Here is a 23,187-nt window from a genome sequence, read left to right on the forward strand (position 1 = left end):
CTGCCACGTGGCTCTGACAAATTTGGTTGGTGGATGGTTTCACGAGTTCATCATGCACCACAAACATTTGCCTTCACCTTTTGGCCTCTTCTTTCTAGAGGACCAAAAATGGCTTCGAATGAAAATAGCGGAAAAAGAAATATATTTTACGTAACATTTTACAAATATAGTGTAATGATCCTCTCCCTAAGTGTTGGGCAGGGGAACTACCACTACCCAATACCTGTTGGCTAACCAAATGCAGAAAAGTAGTTTTCATTTCATTCCCTTCCCTTGCACTTTTACTATCAATTTCCAACTAACTAAACTGACCTAAAGAGGGAAAAAAAAAAAAAAAAAAAAAACCTTGGTGCTTAGGGTGGGTTGATACCAATCCATGATCCGATCCATGTACCAATGCCCCACCTATTTCACCAAGTACAACTATACCAGGCTCATGCACGTTACTTTAATTCAAACAAGAAAAACTCATATTGGTTTCTATCTCTAAACATTATCGTATGTGTGAATCATTCTTTTCACTCCATTGGGGAAGGGCCCTCTTCCACTCCAGTATCAACCTGGGCTATGCCCAACATGATTGCAGTCAGCATCAGCTTGCCGGCATCAGGGAAATCCTTGTGCTGCATCAAAATTGCTTCCACAGAAGAACCTGAATCCTTCAATGTTTGAAGCTCTATATTCTCTTGCCTCAATGGAAGCACTTCGTCAAACCCTCCTTCATAAGTTTCTGCTTCGGGTCCATAACACCTACTCGAAGCTTGGAAGATCATGGTTTCTCCAAGGACCCGTATGGTTTCCTCATCGCTCCACCCCTGTAATATGGATGCCTGATAGAGTTTCTCCCAATCATCCTGATCCACAACATTCTTCCAGCACTCCTCCAAAAGGCTTCTGTTACACTTGAGAAAGGAGGAGCTGGTCCATGCAAACACATCAAAAGCCAGCAATGACAGCTCTGAATTTTGTTCTTTAAGGCAAAGCTTAATAAGGTCGGCCGGGGGGAGAAGCCGGTTTCCAATGTTTTGCTTCTCTTCATTGTCAGGAAAGAGTTTTAAAATCTGTTCCTGCAACAAGAGTCAACCAGAAGCAAATGGGAAAAGTTGATAAAAGATACATGATCAAGAGACTAACAAAAATAATGTCTCATATTCTAGTTATCATTGAACAGTCTCAAAGATCCCAGACTAACCATCCATGTCCTTTAAAATCAAGCCAAGCAAGAGAACAAATTTGAGCAGCTCAATACCCGAGCTTGAACTGGGTTTGCAACACCAAATTGAGTCCAGAAAATGTTATTGTATCATAAACTGGGTTTGCAATGTATACTAACACTCTGGATATAATTACTATTTTTTTTTTTTTTTCTCTGCTGCCTCCTTTTCAATTATTTTTACAAACCTATGGAGACTAATTTTCTTTAGAATCTCACTTTATAATGCACTGTAATAGGTGTCATCTTAGGGGAATAAATACCGAAGTGGAGAATGCATCACCCAGTGGTAAAACAGGTAAAAAAATTTAAGGGTGCAGCTTGGCACTGTATCAAAGTCCACAACCAACACAATCTTCATGGTTTGGTTCTCAACGCAACTGGGTTAGACATCCACAAAAAAGACATCAGTTTCTTTTTTAGTTGGCATGACATTAAGCCATCTTTTAATTCAGTCTTCTTTTCCCTTTACTGTTCAGGAAACATAGTGAAGGGAATGAGATGGTACACTGAAGACAGAGCGATTAAGAGAGGAATGAAATTGGGAAACCTATTCTAGAATTTGTAGTGGCATATCAGAGCTATTGTTGACAAGAATATCAAAAGAGATTCTTGGAGAATCAACAGGACAAGGGTCATAATTAAGGAACTTAGTGGTGGAGCGAGGATGTTCAAAACATCAAAAAAAACAAAAATTGAGTGTTCTAAATTTAGATAAAATAAAAAAATGAAAAAACCTTTAAAAACTGCAAATATGAAAAGAAAGTTTAAAAGTACAGAGACAAGTCCAAGTACAGTCCATAAGGCGATCAATATTCTATAATGGGTACAAAATATGAGATAATATATATATATATATACCTGAAAAGTCAAAGGGATCGGAAAACTAGAGACTTTAATAATATTATTATGTACATTAGGAGTGAGAATGTAAGAGTATTAGTAAAAGATGATGATATTAGAGAGCTATTTAATGAAAATCATATGGGAAACTTGGGTTTAGAAGAATATAATAATTTGAGAGAGATTGGGGAGATCAATTTTTTTTTTTTTTTTCCTTTTCAAGATCAGGGAGTGAGATAAATAAAATAAAAAAGGTGTTGAGGAAAATAGAAACAAGATGAACTATTAGACTACATGACATCCCTGTTAAGGTTTGAAGTGTTACCAACAACATTATTAAGTACATCAAGAATGTAAGAGTATTCTTAAAAGATGGTGAAATTAGAGAGCTATTCAATGAAAGTCATATAGGAAACTTTTAGGTTTAGAAGAATACGGCCATTATAGATATGGAGAAAACCTATTATAGGACCCCTAGGATAATAATAGGACTTTTAGAAAAGAGAGAAGCTTCAGTTCGACATTGAGACATACATGTATAATGAAATTGTAATCAAAGTGAGAAAATCTAAGGACAAAAATAAAATTTCAGTTACTGTAGGTTAACATAAAAAATCAATCTTAAGCTTATATCACTCTTTTTCCCCTGAATGACCTTATATCTTTTTGCTTTGGTAAACAAAACATATTCAAGATAAGGGATGTCCGAGTAATTTCCTAAACCATAGGGGAGGTCCCTGTAATTATGGCAAACCATAGGGGAGGTCCGTGCAATTTATCCTAAATAATATGAAAGAAGGGCTAGTTTTGGAAGTTTAAACTTCTCACACAAGTTTAAATCCATTATATCCATGTCTCCTGAAAAAGCCAGAGTTTCATATACGGAGAATTTTTCTATAACAAAGGGAGCATAATATTAATTCAGGAAACTATTGCAAAATTGTACGGAAGTAGAAACCACATCCATAGATAACCTTCAATCAAAAAAGAAAACAAGGTAACCATAAAATCTGTAAAACACAACAAACCTGTAAATTCAAAATCTTTGAATCAGCTTCAATGCGCTTCAACTTTGCTTCATAATCAGAGTTCTTTCCTGTTAATGATTAAAAAACAAAAACAAAAAACCATCTATCACTTCCAATAAGAGAGCCCCATTCAAAAATTAAGATAACAAATACTGAGAATTTGAGTAAATTATTAAAAATTCGAAAAACAAAAGACAATTAAATTTATATAAATAGCAGACATAAAGTTTAAAAATCGAAGGCATTTGCAGACGAAGCATCTCCCTACCTCCATAACCCAAAACCACAGGAATTACATAGAAAATGACACGTAAAAAGAAACTAAGATAAAATGAAAAGAAAATTGATACCAACATCATTTACAGTCTCTTTCCACTATTATTTTATTGACTTTCCGGCAGACAATCTACAGTAAGCTATTTCTAAATTATCAAAAAAAATAACATCTAACTCTCACAACACAACTTCAAGAGGTCTTCAGTGAAGCCTGACTTCACGATGATTGAACACGAAGAATGCCAAGTTCAGGTTCAACCTAAAAAGCTCTGAAAGTTGTTGAATTAATTGCAACTGACTGAACGTGGAAGGTGAACAACCACCTATGCAACTTTCAGTAACCCAGGAAGCCTGGATTAAGTCTACAGAACAGACTAAGCAGCTCCATACCTTTCATCTGAAGTGTCAATGTAGCATCCTCCACTTGGTTTGGACTAGTCCTACCATTGTCAACTTCAGGCAAACAAATACTATAATTCCCATAGTTTACTGTTTGACAGATCTCTAGTCCACTCAAAATTTCAATTATCAGAAATTAAAATAATGAATCACAATCATAATTCAAGATTCAGCTACAAAGGAACTCAAAATTGATGCCTTGCACTCTTGATTATGACATATCCGATCTCCAAATTCAGACTACTGATTTCTTTCGAGTACCAGAACTCCATATATAGACTTGATCATTTGACACTTAAAATCACATAAAAGATTACCAACAAATTTGGAGGATGAAATTCATGCATTTGAAATTAATCAAAACCAAAGCAACTCAATTCGTCCAACATGCTGAATCTAGCGTCCCCAAAAAGAACGTGAGAAAACACACAGGCTTCAATTTGTCCTCTCTCTCTCCTCTTTCACCAGTAAGTGGTGAGTTTCCTTTTTTCCTAGGTAGAAACCTCTTGGATTCAGAGTTTGTTCCAATAGTTGTCATGTGTTTAACAGGTTCAAGGCACATATGAAGGACCAAACATGACATATGCATAGACACATTGTTACATTGATGAAATAATTAGTAAAGAATATAAATCAATAATTAAATAAACAAAAACCTCACTACAGCAAAACATATTAATGAAGATTATATGACCAGTCAAAAAATCAATGATAATATTGGTCAAAGAAATTTTTAAAAATTTTAGCTGTCATACGTGTTAACAGGTTCAAGGCACGTATGAAGAAGGACCAAATATGACATGCACAGACATGTTTCATCAATATGAAATAATTAATAAAGATTATAAATCAATAATTAAATAAACAAAAATCACGCTACAGAAAATATATCAATGAAGATTATATAACCAGTCAAAAGATCAATGATAATATTTGTCAAAGAAATTCTTATAAACTTTATATCATTACTAAACAAAATAGTTTGCTTTGTAGAAAAGAATCATGCGACAACAACTATCCTGTTTCAATTTGAAAGTAAAGCCAACAAATTAATTGGTATTCAACTTTTTTACATTTTATGTCAAATCGCAGGTTATATGTTTTCTGCTGGTTTTCCTATATAATTTATTACATACAAGAAGATAACACCCGTCCAATAAAAACAGAATATAATACAATGGTGAACAGAAAATTAGTACTTGATCAAGGATGTGCTGGCAAAATAACTGGAACAGAAAAAAAGGAGCTAAAAACATATCTCAGAAGTAAATCTACAGAGTAGACAACAAAACCTGCCATTGCAGCTATCTTTGACAGATTCAGAAGACGCTTTCTTTCTGCCAGTGTTGGTTCCAACTCACTGTCATAAGAGTCAGTCCCCTCTTCAGTTTTTGAAATTGAGGTATCATTTTGAGACAGAGATAATACATGAAGAGTTTCGGAAGCCGAGGAGAATTGATGAAGAAACATTTCATGAAGCCAGAGGAGATCCTGATGCTGCTGTAGAAAAGTGGCAAGCTCTTCGGGGAACTCTTCCCCAAGTCTTAGAAGCTTGGAAAACTTCTTGTCCTCATACAGTTGTTTAAACACAAAGTAATTAAACCCTCCTTTAGGTCCCATGCTATCACGCTGCGCATCAAAATATGAAGAATTCTTTAGGGAAGATTAGAGCATGAAAGAAGATAAAGCATAAGGAGGGGAAATGAATCAACAGGCTAGAGTAATCGAGAGCAAAACTAAAACACAAATAGTAACTATACAACGAAGACGTGTTACACTACTTTCAAGAGATGAGCAATTAGAAATGAAGAGCCTAGTAAATAATTTTTTAATTTAACATAAAAAATATTCATACCATTAGATTTCTAAGGAGTTCTGCATCATTGAGATCGCAACATATATTCCACAGGGTTTGATAGCCTTCATGCCGTTTTGCAATAGACAACAAATTTGAGGAAAGCTGTCTGAGGATCACTTCAACTTGCTCTTCAGTTCCTTCGTTTAAATCCTGCAAAGATAATATAATGTTATACTAAAATTCTGAAACAGGTGAATTGCAGCACCATTTTCTTACACAGTATAATTTATTCATTCCATATTCAGATTTTCTAAGAATTACCACTAGCATCAATAATTCAACATTACAGCTCAACAGTTTCATATTCCTGTTTAGGACTTTAGATGATCAACGGTTCAACAAGATAATTAAAAAAAGAACTAGCAAAGGTATCTAGACCAAGGTTCGACAAAATTTTCAAACTTCAGCATCTTTAATACAACAAAAGTTTAATGTCTTCAAACAGTTTTGACTTAACTTTCAATTCTGAATTATTTCAGTTTCAGTTGTGACACTTTTTATTATGTATATATATTTTTTTTGATAAGTAAATTTTATTGAAGAACCGCTCAAAAGGGAAGCAGGGCCCAAGTACAAAAAACAAGGCCAAAACACCTCAAGCCTTCAAAGAGGCCAAAAAAACAACCAACTCCTCTACAGATCGAAAATCCCTCCCTGAAACCCAACAAAAAAGAGTGGACAGAATAGAGAACTTAAGCATAGAGATAGGCTTTTCCTTTCCATCGAAGTATCTCCTATTTCTCTTAAGCCAAATACACCACCAAACACATAGAGGCGTAGCCCTCCAAGCGTCCCGAATGAGAGCCCCCACTGAAAATCCTCTCCAAGCGTCAATCAACCCTCTAGTAGAGCTAGGCATCACCCACGGGATCCCAAACAACCCAATCATCAAGTCCCAACAGCCCCTAGCCATGCTACAATGCAGCAGAAGGTGATCAACAGTCGCCTCATCATGCAAACACAAATAACATCTATTAATCACCACCTGGTTCCTCCTCCTCAAATTATATACGTGATCGCAACCAGTTTTACAGACTTGGAAGTCTTAAATAAAAAAATCCCAGCCCAAGTAAAGTAATTAATAAATATCAAAACCGAAAGAGAAGTTTACTGCTACAGAATGGTAACATGCCCCAGTAAAACAAGATCTGCAAGGTTACAGCTAAAGTAACCTAAATATTTCTTGCTTTTAGTTACAAAAAAAATTGACAAAACTAATCAGCAAATAATGACAAAAGTGCAAATAATATAAGAGACTCAAACTACAACAGACACTTTTGGACAAAGCATAGTGCCCAAAGTCTTAGTTTTTGGCTTCCAAAGAGGATACGTCTTATCTAACAAAGCAATGGTTACCATAATCAAGGTTTTAAGATGTACATCCAACCAGACCCTCATAGCAATCCAAGGTGACCTACATGACTGATTGACAAGTTTAAACAAAAAACAAATTGAATTTACGTATGTGAATTTATAAAAAGTTAAAAAAAAAAAGAAAAAAGAAAAAAAGAAGGAAATATCAGTGCAAAATTACAAATAGAAGGGGAAAACAGAATAACTATCACAAAATCTAAATAATAATACAAGTTTTCTCACTCAGCCAAGATTGAAATGTGCTTGCACAACTTTCACGTCAAAGCAAAATAAGATTGTCGTGAGCATTTATTCGTTTATTCACTCTTTTGGGCAGGGGATTTATCAGAAATTCACCATTTCATGTATAATAGTTGACATTGCAAATTAACTCAACAAATTCTAATACAGAGCTCCAATCCCAATTCCCAACCAATCCAAAAATATAAATTAAATTGAAAGATGGCAAAATGAAGTTTAAATATGGATAAGAAAAGAAACAAACCAATACAATATTTACCGCCCAAGTCACTACAAGGATGCATATAAAGCTACCATCAGGATCACAGCATGGAAAGAACGAGATTAACCTGGCATTTGTCTTTTAAACATTTGACTTGCTGATAAAGGGAGTCAAGAAGTGTGTCTCTTCTATTACAATACTCGTCTAATAGGCCTTTGTGAGCTTCTCCACGCTCAACTTTTGCTGTGATAGAACCAGAATATGCCTCAAGTAAAATTTCAGCCAGTACTTCAAGATGAGAATGGAAATCTGATTTCGCAGACATATCAAGACAAGATGTTTCAGTTAACAGCTGAAGCATGAAAGCAGCAATGCTCCATAATCCACTACGTACCACGGGTTGACAATACCATGGTGTTAAGCCCTCAGGCGAGGGATACCACATGTGATGCTCATTTCTGTAGTGCATGGCCGTGCGAACTAAAGTCACAGCAGCATTTGAGAGTTCACAAGCTCTTTGAATCTGAACCACAAATGGCATCTCTACGCTGATTACATATTCTAGCTGTCCATTTAAGCAATAAAATACTTCTTGAAGGTCTGAAACCTTACTGTAGAATACTTCAGCATTATCTCTATCCATTAAAAGGATAGTATTTCTACGGGCCCTCTCACCCACTAGTTGAATCAAATCCCAAAGAGCACCAGAAATTTCACTTCTCGAACTCCGAGAAGGTGAGCCAACTCCAGTTGAACGGTTCTGGCTGATCGTGTTTTGCAGTTCCCTCAGTTGAATCATGCCAGCAAGCTTTTCACCATGTTCCAAAATAATTTGTAAAGATTGTCCTGATAGCCAAAGAAAAGAACATGAGTCTGATAAGTGCATTAGATAATATTTATGATAACACAAAATCAATCAAGCATGACAGCTCAGTTAAGAAGCTGATTGCATAATCTATTTAAGAATGCTCCAAAAGAAGAAATAGTTCTCAAAAATCTATAGCTGCCCTTCCGGAAACAGTAAAGTGTTGCTTATAACACAACATAGACAATATAAAGGTAGTGAAAACTCAAAAAAGTAATATAAGCACCTTTAACAAAACTGCATTAGTGCTCACCTCCAGACTCCAATTACTAAGGTTTTGCAAGTACTGCATTAATATTCAGACTACAATAACCATTTAACTGCTGCCAAATGTCAGATCCACTTTGTTTTTCATTACTTCATTTTCTATTTTCACTTCTTAACGGACACTTAAAAATGTACCCTAACCCACCCTCCGCTTTGAGATGTCATGTATACTTGGAACCACTATGTTACAACAACATTGGCTCAAAGATAAGGATTCAATGCACACAAACATATGCTAAAAGATAAAAAGCTTCATTAAATATTAGCTTTCAAGTATACCACACGCCAGCTGTATGGAAAATACAGAACTCAAAAGTGAAAATTGGGCCATTGATCATACCCTGTCTAGAACACAGTTCCTCATGGCACTTGGATAAAGCAAGAAACTGAAGAAACCTTTGATGCTTCTGCTGCTTATCCAAGAGTTGGTTAGACACAACAGCCATAGCCACAATCTCAGCACCTCTGGTTGTTGTCCAATGTTTACCTAAGGTGTCGACAATTGATTTGCTTACCCGAGCAAAAACATTTGTTTCTCCATCCCTTTCAAATGCCCCAGAACTTTTAAGTTTATCGAGTGAGCCGTCAACCTGCCCGGAAAGAAGAAAATCATTGAAAAGATGATTCAGAAGAGCTTCAGATTCTTCATCTTGAGAAGTTCGCTGTGCGATCCCAGTGACAACTGCCCTTTGTCTATCACCAACATCCCGCGCTACAGAACTAGCCCTTTTAGGAGCAATGTTGCCTGCAAATGAGAAGTTTCTTCTCTCCTCCTGCACAGATCCTTCATTCGAGCTCCCCTTGCGTGACAGGCTTCGCACAGGTGGTTCAACTGCACCAAGTAAAACAGCCTTCTCAGGAATTGCCCATACTCCAGCTTTCTCAGTGAGTATAGACCATGCTCCATCTTCACTGTCATCTGAAGGGAACACTGATGCATCTAAAACTTTTCCGGCATCATAAGGTAGATCAAATTGATATAGTCGTGTAGAGTTTCTCCAGTAATGCGAGACTGTTGCAGTTCCATCCCGTGAAAGTATAATTGCTGATCCAGAAGGCTTACCCCCTACACGCAATCTCATGGTAAATAAGAAGTCCTCATCTTCTACTCTTGCTCTTTGGATTATCACTTGAAGAGGTGCTTTTTTCTCCAAAACCCTCTCACATATTAGCCCAGTACTGTCTGACAAAATATTCACCCCAGATTTATATTGCATAGTCAGAAGTGAATATTCTATGTAACTTGATCTGCTGCTGGCCCGGTCCTCACAAAAGGTAGCTACAAGAATGGTAATTACTTTGCCATGATCGTCAACCTGCATATCCAGGGGCCATATTCTCTTCTGACCAGCCAGGTCCTTCTTGATACCCAAATCAGCATCAGTACCAATAATTTCATGCGACCAGAGCTTGGACACACTAAAATCGGAAGAAAGTTTAATAGCAAAACACTGAACCTCGTGATCTGTCAACAGAAAGAATTGCCGACTACTTCCCTCTGAAGACAGATGCGGAAAACGCCAAATTATTGACCTCGGATACCCATTGCTTCGAATGGTCTGGCCACCATTAGAGCCTTGCAATGATGTACTAAGAATTTCCTGACAAATTCGTTTACGCTGAATACCATTGGGGCTACAGTGGAATTGCCAGAGCTCGCCATTGGTACTACATGCAAGGGCAATACAGGAGAGTCCAGTATCAGGGATTGCAGAAGCTACCAAAGAATTAAAAGGACTTGCTTCAATTGAACTACTTCCAAGTCTGCTACGTTGCCACGGGTTAGAAATGGTCTTCCCATCACCAGGTGAGAAAGTCAACACTGACTCATCAGAAGATGCAAGGCTCATCACCGACGTAGTCCCACCTTCAGAATAGATGTCAGGCCAGTATACAACAGCTCGAGTTTTCAGATTACAAAGAACAACACCGGAAGAGTTGCGCTGTTGCACAACTTTGTTCGTGCTTGTGCGTGTGCTATCCCAATTGACAACACAGAGGGACCAACTATTTCCATGATAAAAATTTCTGCTAATATTTCCATTTCCTGAAACACTCGAAGGAAGTTCAAGAACGACACAGTTTCTTGAAGCTGCAGATGATAAGTAACTCCAGATAAAGAGTCTGTTCCCACAGACAATCCATCCAAGAGAGGTTCCCTTGTCCATTCCGCCAGAGACGCACAGATCACCTGGCAAAGGAAATACAGATGTTATCACCTCCAAAGGAACATTGCCTTCAAAGAAACTGAGATTGGATAAATAAATGTCAGAGCTAACGGTACTAACCAGGAATAGATTTCTGCAAGAGAAGGGCTTGTTCATCATGAACCACCTGGGGAAGCTCTCCAACATATACAGGTTGAATTGGATCTATATCATCCGGATTACCAGTTTTCTTGACTGGTGGAATTCTGGGTAGAATAAGAACAGATGATCAGAAAAAAATATATAAATAAATAAATAAATTCAGTGACCACAATAGTAAATGGAACTTGATAACATCTCCATGACATGTATTTTACGTTGTCCTCCATTTGACAATAGAAGGAAAAGAGAAATGTTATCTGATACTAACTCCAAACATAAAACAGAGTCCGAAACAATTCCCCAACACTTCCAAGCTTCTAGACTAAATAAAATCTAAAACTCAAAGCAAACACTACAATTAAGATTCACACAAATCATCAGCATTACCACAGTTAGTGTGATAACCATTATAATCAAATTCTGTAAAGTGTGTATAACAAGCACCAAGAACTTCAGTATTTCACAACATCATCCTACAACAAACAATAAACTGTAATTGTGTTGTGTGTGCGTGTATATATTTCTGTACATGTGCTTATGCAATACCTGGCGATAACAGATAAGCGAGAGGCCCATGGAGCGGGAGTGCCAGTGCTGGGGCGATTAGGGATTGAAGTGTCGTGAAGCGAGCTTCGATTCTCTGCAAGTGGAGTTATCGGCGAATCAGGGCGCGCGTGCCCTAGATTACGGTCCTTTCGAGCGCTGAAATTGGACTTCTTCGTCGCAGGAGAGAACATGACTGAGTAAGAGGGGAAAGTAAGAGTGTGAAGAGGGTTTAGGGTTTTAGGGTTCAATGTAGCATGAAATACTAAAATGAATATGGAGTTTATAGAGTTTCTGAGGTTTTGGTACTCGAAGATTTGGAGACTGAAGAGAGAGCTATGGAGTTTTATGGTTTCTAAAATTGGGAGTATCAAAAAAAGTGTGACACTATTTTGAATTCCGCTGAGTCACTCACAGCAAACATGAGAGAGAGAGGGCAGTGAATAATGATGATCACACGGGTCGGATCTTAAGAATTGAGCGCTTATGCAGGGTTTATTGGCCTGAATGATAAAAATAAAAATGCAACGGAGTAGAAAATTAGAATTGTAGGGTATATGGAATGACTGAAAATGTTGGGTCTGACTGGTCTAGCATCTTACTTTAAAGTTGTAAGAAACTTTTCTAAAAGTATTTTTATGGCTTGTTTAGTTGCATGAAATTGTTGTTTTAAAATTAGTATAACAGAATATAATTTTTTTTTTTTTTTTTAAATTTGTTATTAAAAAATTTATTTATTTGCACAATACAATGGAACCTATTATATTGGCTTAAAAATATTATTTAAGAGATGTATAAAAAAAACAATTAATATGATTCCTATAAAAATCTATAGAAATATCAATCACTCTATCATTTTATTTATTATTATTTTTTTTTTCTGGGCACGCTCATTTATCATTTTGCGAACCAAACCCTTAAATCTTTTTATTTAGGAGGAGAGACACCACTTATTAGACTAAAGCTTAGTGGTGTCTGAACTATAGATGCTTTTAAAACTGAAATCTAAAATATTACAACTCTGAACTAAAACCATACTTTAAATAATTGAACCTAAATGAATTATTTTGCCTAAACTAGCAAACAAAAGCTATCTTAATGTCTCCTTGCTCAATTTTAAAGGCCCTCATTTGTTTCAATGGATGATCGAATCCAACATAACTGTGAAATAATTGATTTTGCTTCCTTGTCTTTTGGCAAATGTACATTTTTTAATATGAGAAACAATGTTATCATTGTTGTTATCATGCTGCAACATGCATTAGGATAGTAAACAATGGTTCATCGCAGCCGAGGGTCACGAGGGCGTATATATACCAATTCGATCCGAGCTCTCTTTACATACCCAGCCATTTGTTCCATAAAACAGTGAAAAAAAAAAAAAAAAAAAAAAAAACCACAAATACAAGTAAATATATAATGCAAAAATATGATATCGAAAACCAATTAAATCTAAATCTGACATTATAAACACACATCCACATACCCTCTACTTTCTCCTCAATTTTCAATGTATAGAGATAGTGAACAAATAAAGCAGCACAAGTTTGTATGACAAGATTCACAAATGAATTTCGTATCGAATATTAAGATTACTCTTCGTATAAAAGAAGAATCGCATAAACCTCTATCAATAAAGCATCACCATTTTTATTGCTTGCTTAAAGTTACACAGAATTCAGAAGAACCAGACATCCACCACGAAAATTTTCAAAACCACACAACTGATTGTTGATATAACAAAGCAGCCCAAACAGAAATAAACAACTCACTGAGAAACCTTCATTGGCAAGGGAACTGTCTCACAGCTAACTGACACTACCATCATTTCAGCTAAATCATTATATTCTTTTCCACACATTTAGAACAGAAGAAGCAATTACAAAAACAAAGTTTATAGAAGGGCTTGCATACAAAGAGGGTTTCCTCGAAGAGAAACAAACAGCAATACCTTCCCCCAAAAAAAATAATAATGTTTCCTAATCTTTGTTTTTCTTAAAGAAAATTTATAGTACATGCAGACAAAAAAAATTGTTTCCTAATCTTTGTTTTTCTTAAAGAAAATTTATAGTACATTCATAAAAGCAGAGCTATGATCAAGGTTCCAACTTCAAGGAAACGACTCGTGACTGCCTGTTGCGCTTCGCCACCTTCACAAACACTGCTGAGAGGAAAGGTGGAGCCCACCATGGTCTGCGGACCTTTTGCTCCCCTTTCAGGCAAGCCACTAGAGGAACATTTGAAGGCAGTAAATACAACTGCAAACTAAATCACACTCCAGTGCAAATAGTAGATATACAGACACAACAAATTTTATTGAAGAAATTATTTCACTAGAGTGAAAAAAGGTAGTAGTGCAACAATACTGACACCATAAATGCAACACCAATATAAAATAAAGTGTTTTCCACAATAATTAAGGAACCCACTTTTTTTAATCTTGATCTTCAAGGAATAAAATCTTATATCAATGAGTTTTCAATCTTGTGAAGCAATGACACTAGGAATTGTACGTGTCTTTTATCTCAAACAACCATACCTAGGACCCAACACATAATTTGTAAGTACGAAAGTACTGATTGAATACAATGTGGGAAGGAGTGAAGCACAAAACAGGAGTGACATTTGATATAGTATGGAAAGCACATCTTATGTAAAACTGTTGAATTTGTTTGGTGGGAAGGAGTAAAACACGAAACAGGAGTGACATTTGATATAGTATTGAAAGCACATCTTATATAAAACCGTTGAATTTGTTTGTTTCCTGGTAAAACTGTAACATCTTTGACATATATTTGGACATTCCTTAACATCAGCTCTTCATTTATCTATATACTGCCAACTTCGTGGAGCCTAATAATATTTTGATGCTCCTGTAACTCAGAAATAGGCACACTTTATGTGTGCATAAAAAATCCCACGTCTTAACACTGGGAGTGTGAACTGAAGGGGAAACTATCTACATATATAGGAGTTTACTCCAGTAGCATAGCTCAAAAAAATAACATATGATTCTTTTCATATGACATACGTAGAACTTCATTAAAATAGGTGCTCGAAGCAATAATATAGGCTCAGACTGTCAAGCATGAAAACACGAGTTCAAGTTCAAGAACAGCCACTTTGTGCACATAATACTAAAGGATAGATCTGTATCCAGTATAGTTTACCCTTTCCAAGACCCTATATTGACAAAATAGCACCAGGTAACATGTTTTTTTTTTTTTTTAAATAAAACTTTGTTCAAAGGTGCAGACATATACACAAATGCAGAGAGAGAGGAAGGACCTTTGATTCGCCTCAGTTCCTTGCACAAGGTGATGAAGTCCCCCCATTTCATGTGGCAGCGCCTTATAAACCGAAGTATCTGTTCCGTTGTGAACATGGACATTCCCTCCAAATATTCTCCATTGACACCATTTTCTTTGAAAATTTGGCGGTAGCCACCAAGATTTATCTCTTCCAACCACAGACCAACATCCTGGCAAACCATAAAAGAGGTAAGGAGGCATATCATTGATCCAATTAACAAATAGATCAATGAATCTTATGTCATCAAAACCACAAAGTTTGATTCCTTGTTCATATAATTGTAGAATGTTAGCTTCTAAGTTGAACTTTGTTGGTACAGCTTGCTTTTTGCTCATTTCAGTTATTGAATAAAATCCATTAACAAGCAAATTGCAAAGCAATTTCTTTTACACTTATTTCAAATCTCTTCCTTGCATAAAAGTTCAAATGTTCACAAAATATAGTGAGAAAATGATTAATCACCAAAAAACATTATGCCTAACAAAAAGAGGAGGGGAGGGTCCAGGGGGGAGTGGGTGGAGGACCAATCATTTACTAAATGCAAGCTCTGTCAAGACACTACTTGAATGAACCAATTGTCTTCACACACTTAATGAGATAGTAACAAGCTTAAATATCAGTTCCTGATGAAATGGGTTAACAACTTGGGGGCATTTTTTTCCCTTTTTGGTGTAAGGGTTTGTGTTGGATGATTGATGCACGGTGTTAGATTTAGAATCTTTTATAAATTATGTAAAAGGTATTTTTAGGTGATGTCCGCTTGATTTACTGCTTTCCGGCTGAAAATTAGATCCAACGTGTGTTGCATCATTATTATCCTTTCAGGTTCACGTCATTTATTGTTCCATTCATCTATGTCGTGTGATATCTGTACTGCAGCAGTTATAAGTAAAGAACTTGCTGAGAAAAGCATGCTAATACCTTTGGGGAAAGTCCTCATACAGGGTTAAGTCAGTTCTTATGGAATGAGATACTAATTTCATTTTTGGCAGCTGTTCTGTGTCATCGAAATTGGAGAAATCTGAGGCATTTTTAAATCAAAACTTACTACTCCATATATGTCATTCATTCAGAATACGAAATGTATATTTACACTAAATATTATAGATGTCAATACCCTAAAAGGTGACATTCTCTATACAAATATAGGTCATGACAGATAAAACTCTGACAGCAGACACTTTATACTCGCAATTGGACAATTCCCAGCTTTACATCATTAACCTGACAGAAGACACTTTGTCGTGCTTAAACTTAATAGAGTTCAGAAAACTCCACGTCTCCAATTTCCATGAAGACTGGACATCATTGTGCTACTGGACCCTTGTAGAAGGAAGAAGGCATTTAGTTCTAAACCCAAATTCCTTTTTCCCTATTTGCTTCTCATTCTGATACGAAGGTTATTGTTTTGTTACTTACAATGATAATAATAAAAAACAACAACAATAATAATAATAACAACAACAACAGTATTAGTAGCAGCAGCAGCAATCTCGTCTGCCAACTATTAGGATCTAAATGGGTGCCACAAAAGTATAGATAAACCTTCTGTCAAATGATCTAAAGTCCCACTTGTATCCTTGAGAAGTTAAAGTTAATAAACACACTTTGATAAACCATGATTAAGTATAGAGCCCATAGTAGCTGAATATTAGAAATCACGCGTTCAAAATCTTAATGCATACTATGTGTCCAGGAAAACCAAAGTGCATATGTTAACAAAACTCAACAAAACTTTTTTCCCAACTACTTGGGGTTGCTTAAATGGATCCTGTTTTTCCATTCCGCTCCACCTAAGGCCATAACCTCAGTCAAACCATACATTATCATATTTTTCCTCACTAACTCATACCCACTTTAATTTTGGTTCTCCCTTTTTCCTAACATTAACCTAAACGTGGACCATGTCACTCTTCCTAACTTGTGCACTTAGTGGTGTTCTTTGCACATTTCCAAACCTCCTTAATCTGTTTTCTGTCATTTTATCACCAATTTTTGCTACTTCAACCATATAACGAATTTGTTAATTTCTAATTCCATCTTTTTTTGTCTTGCCGCACATCCATCTCAGCTGCTTAACATTGTGTCCAATAAAGAACGGTTGGTTTAATAGCTGTTTTATAGAATTTTCCTTTTGATCTTAGCTAGATACGCCAATCACAAAATATACTAGATTCCAGTCTTGATTTTATGATTAATACTATCTCCAATTTCTCCTTCATTATGAATAATTTAGCCTCAATCTAAATTTACTAAAGTTACACATCAATACGTCATATATTCAATTTTATTCACACTTATCATTAAAATAACATCATCAGCAAGTAAAATGCACCATGAAATCTCATACTGAATGTGTCTTGTCAGTTCATCCATAACTAAGACCTTTGATATAAACCTACAGTAATTGAGAATTCACTTGTTTCCTCCACAGTTCTAACCATAGTTGCTCATCCATCACACATGTCCTTTACTGTGTCAATATATTCTTTTATGACTTTTTTTTGGGGAAAAAAAAAAAAAAATACACTCCATATTAGATCTCAAGGTACCTTATCATGGGCTTCTTTTAAATCAAATAAAAATAATAATCATAGTTTCTATCTAATGAGTATATACTACAGTTCTACATCTTTTTGTAGTGCAAGTGAAAAGAACTGGAGATCAGTTAAATGAGTGATGAAGGAAAAGAAAAAGACAGTGTGCAACCGATACATTTATATCCAAGTTTCTATTGATTTTAGTACACAGACACACAAGCGTGCACATACACACACACACACACAGAAGAGGGGGGAAGTTATGAATGTATTAATATTATACAATATGCAAGCTTGGAATCTTGGGTGGTGCAGAATACATACCAACACCCCTAGAGAAACACTTTTATCTCATCTACCACAAAACTTGTGAATTAAATCATTAGCTGGAACAAGCAAACTAAACAACATTTCCCCCACCCACCATTGTGTTTTCATTTAATTGGTCAGTATAAGAAACAAACACAACCATATGACAAATGGGAAAAGCCAAAACTATAATTAACATGAAATCCCAAATGCTTAATTTAATAAACAATTATTTAAACAACAATACATGTTTCTATTTTTTCTTATGAATTCGCCAAACATATCATGAACAATAGACCTCCCAGCCAAAATAAATAAATAAACAAATAATGAAACAAAACTCTAATCCCAAATTTACTGATTCTCAGTTAATTGCGAGCAACTGTGAAAGAAAAGTAAAAAATCTCAACCTTTTATTTCTTTAAGTTGAATTTTTCTCAGAATAAGATAACCCATATTTAGTTAAGCCAAATAGTTGTATGAGATTGAGCACCAGTCTTGTAAGATTTCTGTTTGCCCAGGACCCATATCATTCACAAAATTGAATTTTGCTTTCTTTCCCTGAATTTTCTCACCACCCAAACGGTCGAAAAGCAACTAGAGTATTACATAATGATAAATTCAATTACACATGAACATGTAACATATAGCAAATCAAGATGACTGATAGAAAAGACCTATTTGTGCAATAATATACGATCAGCATCAAGTATACACAAAATAATAGCAGAATATACCTCAACAGTCCAAATGAAGAAATCAAGTGGCTCAGGTGGCCGTTCTTTGGTCATCTCCCAAATCAGTATTCAAAAGGCCCTAATCTCAAAATACAATAAAACCTCATTAAGATCGAATCTACTTAAAATTCCACTATATATTTTCTAAATAAATCAGCAAAAAATAATAAAATATACAGACAATTATATACACACACAAATATGTGCGTGGACCAGCGTGGTGTGTGTATTGAAATGAGGAGATTGAGATGGATTTACCCTGTGAAGAAGTCGGTTATCAGGCTTTGCTTTTCAACATTTGAAGGTGAGAGAATTGGCTTCAGAGAAGGAAAGCGGAATGGTTCTCTGTACCAAAGGCTTCACTTTTGGTCTCGATGAACCGGACTGCTGAATTATGTGTGTGTGTGTGTGCGCGCGCGCGCGCGCGTGTGCGTGTGCGTGTGTGTTTGCGTGTGTGCGTGCTTCGATTTTAAAGATATTCACCACGCGATAATAGTGTACGCGCTTTCACGAGCGATCATGTCATCTAACGTGTCCAGACATGTGCGAAAATGGGGTACCGTACACCAAAGTAAATGGAAGGGAAGAATCAGCTGCGGCGGTAGTTTCCCATTTTTCGGTACAACCGCTACCAAGATATCTCACATTGTCTCAGCTCTCACCAAACATTTAAAATTAGGGCAAAATGCAAGAAAATTTCTGATGTTTCAAGTTTTGGCAACTTCTAACAAGCAGCCCAGGGAGCTTTTACTAATAAAAAATAACAATGGCAATCCTCTCACCATTTGTCATGTGACTCATGTGGCACATCAGTGCAAAACCCTATTTTACCATTTATATTGATCAAAATGCCATATTGCACTAATAAAATAATCATTTGTCTTTACAAATCGTCTTATTCACTTAACATTTTAATCAATATAAATGGTAAATGAGGTTTTCGTATAGATTTGTTATCTAAACGCATTGTGCCGTTACAATTTGATCTTACACTTTTCTATCAAATTTAATTGTACCAAAATGAGAGTCCTATAATTTAGATCTCTTATATACTTATCATGAATTTGGATTAATTTTAACAAGCATAGAAGAAACATCATATAATTGAGTAACTTTGGGTTTCATTACCAAAAAAAAAAAACCCTTCAAAAAATAATAATAATAAAAAAAAATTACAATAACCTCTCATGAAATTTCGCCAATATAAACTAAACTATCCCTTTATTTATTAAATTACACTCATTTTTTTAAAATTTATATATAAATAATACACACCTCTCATTAGTCAACAGTCAACAACGATTAAAAAATTAATGTGAAAGAATTAGTAATTCCCAAATTTAAATCTACCCTTAAAAACACATGTTTATTGCAATCGACTTTTGCTATAAATGTATACTCCTGTAATCAGGAGAGGGATTAAAGCTTCATGATTCATGGAGAGAGAGAGAGTACATAAGCTGCAATTATGGGCAATTTGACCATGTACGCGCGCCCCAATATGTGTTGTGCACTTCTAGTGTGGGGCTGGCTAATCGTGTCCCAAACTCCAAGTGGGACCACTCGAATCCATCTAAGATCACAACCATTGGGATTGATGATTAAGAGTGATTATTAAGAGTGGCAAGTCCACAAGGATTTTTAAGTGTGGACGAGAGTACAGTATATATTAGAAACACTCCGTTTTCTTGTATACGTATTACATGTTATGTCCACGTGTCAAATGTGTAGCTGAGTTGCTTTACGTTCCATTTTCCAGGATCACATGGTATTGAGTGAGAGAGCATATAGCTCTTCATTATCAACTAGTACCAAAAAAACAACACTCACTCGCGGTAGTAATGAAGTGAAGTACCACAAAAGAGAGATCATATTTAATAAAAAAAAATTATTTTTTCTTTTTTGTAATTGGTACATGTTTAAAGTTATAAACTTGTTTATAATTTTCATTTTTTTGTAATTTCTTATGAAAAAAAAAGGGATATATAGGCAATTTATCAAGTGATTCGAGTAGTAATAAAGTGGAGTACAAGTGTACAGCAAAGAGAAAGTGTACCCTAATAAAAGCTGGGTTTTTTTTTTTTTTTTTTTTTTTTTTTTCCTTTTTGTAATTGGTAAATGTTTAAAGTTATAAACTTTTTTATTATTTTCATTTTTTGTGATAAAAAAAAATATTTTTTCATTTTTTTGGTAATTTCTTATGGAAAAAATTAAAATGTGATATTTGTAGTGTATTTTTATATTCTAGTACTTTGCTTGAGTTTTTTCTAAACAAAATAATGCAATTACCCATAAAAAATGAAGTATAAAAATATATTTTTAAAAAAAATTGAGAGTACAAGGGTACAAAAAGTACAAATAAGATTTTTATTTTTAACACAGTAATAACATTGAGCAAGTGAAATTAACTTCCTCGTGTCCATTGATTTGACATGTTTGGTTCAAACATGTTATCATTAGATATTAAATTCATCAATACATTTCTAACCTTTATTCTTTCTTTTTCCATCCTTCATATGGAGTTTCAAGCATAAAGTAGTGTAATATATGATGTTGATAACTGGGAACATTTACATATATATATATATATATATATATATATGAAAGTACATTCATACACATATATAGATCTTTACTTAAGATTATTCATTTACAAGAAAAGTATATATATATATATATATGAAAGTGCATTCATACACATATATAGATCTTTACTTAAGATTATTCATTTACAAGAAAAGTATATTCTTATATATATATATATATATATATATAGACATCAATTAATCATAACAATATCACTAAGTTTCCAGCACCATTGGTCTTGTCTTGCTAATTATTGGATTCTAATCATCTACTTTTTATAAGTGCCTTACATAAATAATTAAGTGGTTGAGTCCGGTCAAAGCATTTTCCATGACTAGATTGTCACATACCATATGGAGTAAAGTGGAGTAGGTGCAACATGAAAATCATTTGGTAGGTCCTTAGTTCATATTTTAATTTTCCATCAATTAGTTTCATCCGATAAGAGATATATATATCTGTGTGTGTGTGTGTGTGTCCAACCTCTGTAATCTATGGCAATGATTTCGGTTGACAGGTATGACATTCAAACTTCTAAGTATGAGTAATAAATCAGGTTTGGTTAAGTCTTAAGGTCGACACAGGAAGCATTAGATCATTAACATATCAGGTTGGTGACAGAGTAATTGAATTTGAAACTATGTATATGAATATATATGTGTAACAGATGAACAATTTAAGATGCTAAATTAATTAAGAATTAGATCTTTTTTATATATATATATATATTAAGTCTTAAGGTCGACACAGGAAGCATTAGATCATTAACATATCAGGTTGGTGACAGAGTAATTGAATTTGAAACTATGTATATGAATATATATGTGTAACAGATGAACAATTTAAGATGCTAAATTAATTAAGAATTAGATCTTTTATAATTTAGCATCTTAAATTGTTCATCTGTTACACATATATATTCATATACATAGTTTCAAATTCAATTACTCTGTCACCAACCTGATATGTTAATGATCTAATGCTTCCTGTGTCGACCTTAAGACTTAATATATATATATATATATATAAAAAAGATCTAATTCTTAATTAATTTAGCATCTTAAATTGTTCATCTGTTACACATATATATGGTGTTGATGCGAAAATTCTCGCGATTCGGAACGACGGCGTTTACTTGCAAAACAAAAGGACGTCACATCGAATGGCACCGGTGGAGTGCCGGCCGAGGACCCTCTGACGATCAAGTTAGTTGTGACGGTCCTGATTTTTCAAGCCAGTGCGTTATATGATGAACCGTAATTTGACCCGATAACAGATCCGAAATGCGGAAGCGAAAATAGAAATCAAGACTCTAAGAAGTCAAAGTGACCTTCCATGAGGTTGTGGAACTCAATGAGAACTGATGTGGAAGCAAAAGACCAAAAATATGACAAATAAGCCCCTAGGGGCAAAATAGTCATTTCTAAAAACTGTGGACCCGGGTGCCACTGAGTATACCACTGGAAGGACAACGAAAAACTAATCAAGATGGACTCAAGAATCACTTTATTCGAAGTCCGAATGAAGAAAATATGAAACTCCAAAGCTTCATAAAATCAAACTTTTGGGTTTGAAATCAATGCGGCAAGGGTACTTTATAAGGAGTAAAATGGTCTTTTCAGATATAATTTGATGCAACTGTGCATACAGTTATATAGACCAGCAAAAACTAATAAATCTAGAGTCAAAAATTACTTGATTTGGAGTCCGGATGATGAAGATATGAAGCCTCAAAGTTTTAAAAAAATTAACTTATTTTCTGAGTAAGAAATCTGGGAAGGAATAGTGTTTTTACAGCAAGCAATATTTGATTTTTTTTTTTCTCAGAACTGAGGCTAAAAACGGACCCTTAAATGAGTTTTTCTGGAAAAACACGAAGAAGAAACCCCCTTTAAAATCACGTTTGCTACCCGGCCGCTTGGAAGGAAACAAAAAAACACACACTATAAAATCCCTAAAATGCCCCCTAGATCAGCATAGATTAAGAAAGTCCAAAAAGCTGCTACAAGATTTGTTTTCAGAATCTGCCCGCAACTGAGAGCAAAAACGGGTTAGAAGATGAATTTTTCTGGAAAAACACGAAAAAGAAACCCCTCCCAAAATCAAATTTTTTACCCGGTTTCACGAGAAAAAATGAAAAAAACTCACTGTAAAATGTCCAAAATGGCCCTCCACGAAATCTGGTAATGAGGGTGAAAAAGTTGCTACATTGCAAAACTGAAAATTGAACTTTGCGAGGAATTTCTGGCACCAATAAGACATTTTCTGGAAAAACACAAAGAAGAA

At 35.0% G+C, this 23,187-nt stretch overlaps 2 protein-coding genes across 2 annotated transcripts; both read right to left on the bottom strand.

The window, feature by feature from the left end:
* Positions 1 to 125: 125 nt before the first annotated feature.
* LOC132308719 (nuclear pore complex protein NUP133) lies at positions 126 to 12,057 on the bottom strand. Its single transcript, XM_059806911.1, has 8 exons — positions 11,421 to 12,057; positions 10,854 to 10,978; positions 8,906 to 10,756; positions 7,561 to 8,279; positions 5,615 to 5,767; positions 5,052 to 5,388; positions 3,085 to 3,152; positions 126 to 1,067 (listed from the first exon to the last, which is right to left on the bottom strand). Exons 1-8 carry the CDS (start codon positions 11,609 to 11,611, stop codon positions 519 to 521), a joined length of 3,993 nt encoding a protein of 1,330 aa, XP_059662894.1. The 5' UTR covers positions 11,612 to 12,057; the 3' UTR covers positions 126 to 518.
* Positions 12,058 to 13,244: 1,187 nt separating this feature from the next.
* Positions 13,245 to 18,708, bottom strand: LOC132308723 (uncharacterized). Its single transcript, XM_059806914.1, has 4 exons — positions 18,574 to 18,708; positions 18,316 to 18,394; positions 14,706 to 14,898; positions 13,245 to 13,644 (listed from the first exon to the last, which is right to left on the bottom strand). Exons 2-4 carry the CDS (start codon positions 18,367 to 18,369, stop codon positions 13,514 to 13,516), a joined length of 378 nt encoding a protein of 125 aa, XP_059662897.1. The 5' UTR covers positions 18,370 to 18,394; positions 18,574 to 18,708; the 3' UTR covers positions 13,245 to 13,513.
* Positions 18,709 to 23,187: the final 4,479 nt, after the last annotated feature.

Source organism: Cornus florida, unplaced genomic scaffold (assembly GCF_030987335.1).
Source record: "Cornus florida cultivar Cherokee Brave unplaced genomic scaffold, ASM3098733v1 CherokeeBrave_3.0.0_Hap2_Chr05, whole genome shotgun sequence".
In the NCBI taxonomy this organism is placed as follows: domain Eukaryota; kingdom Viridiplantae; phylum Streptophyta; class Magnoliopsida; order Cornales; family Cornaceae; genus Cornus; species Cornus florida.

Bases quoted from the DNA above. Each gene is read 5' to 3' on its own strand.
- LOC132308723 (XM_059806914.1), bottom strand. From the start codon at position 18,369: ATGACCAAAGAACGGCCACCTGAGCCACTTGATTTCTTCATTTGGACT. The intron at 14,899-18,315 runs GTATATTCTGCT...ATGGTTTGCCAG, and splicing joins TCTTCATTTGGACTGTTGAG to GATGTTGGTCTGTGGTTGGA. The intron at 13,645-14,705 runs GTCCTTCCTCTC...ATGTTCCTCTAG, and splicing joins GGAACTGAGGCGAATCAAAG to TGGCTTGCCTGAAAGGGGAG.
- LOC132308719 (XM_059806911.1), bottom strand. From the start codon at position 11,611: ATGTTCTCTCCTGCGACGAAGAAGTCCAATTTCAGCGCTCGAAAGGAC. The intron at 3,153-5,051 runs GTTTTGTTGTCT...AATCATTAACAG, and splicing joins AAAGATAGCTGCAATGGCAG to GAAAGAACTCTGATTATGAA. The intron at 1,068-3,084 runs GTTTGTTGTGTT...CTCTTGTTGCAG, and splicing joins CAAAGATTTTGAATTTACAG to GAACAGATTTTAAAACTCTT.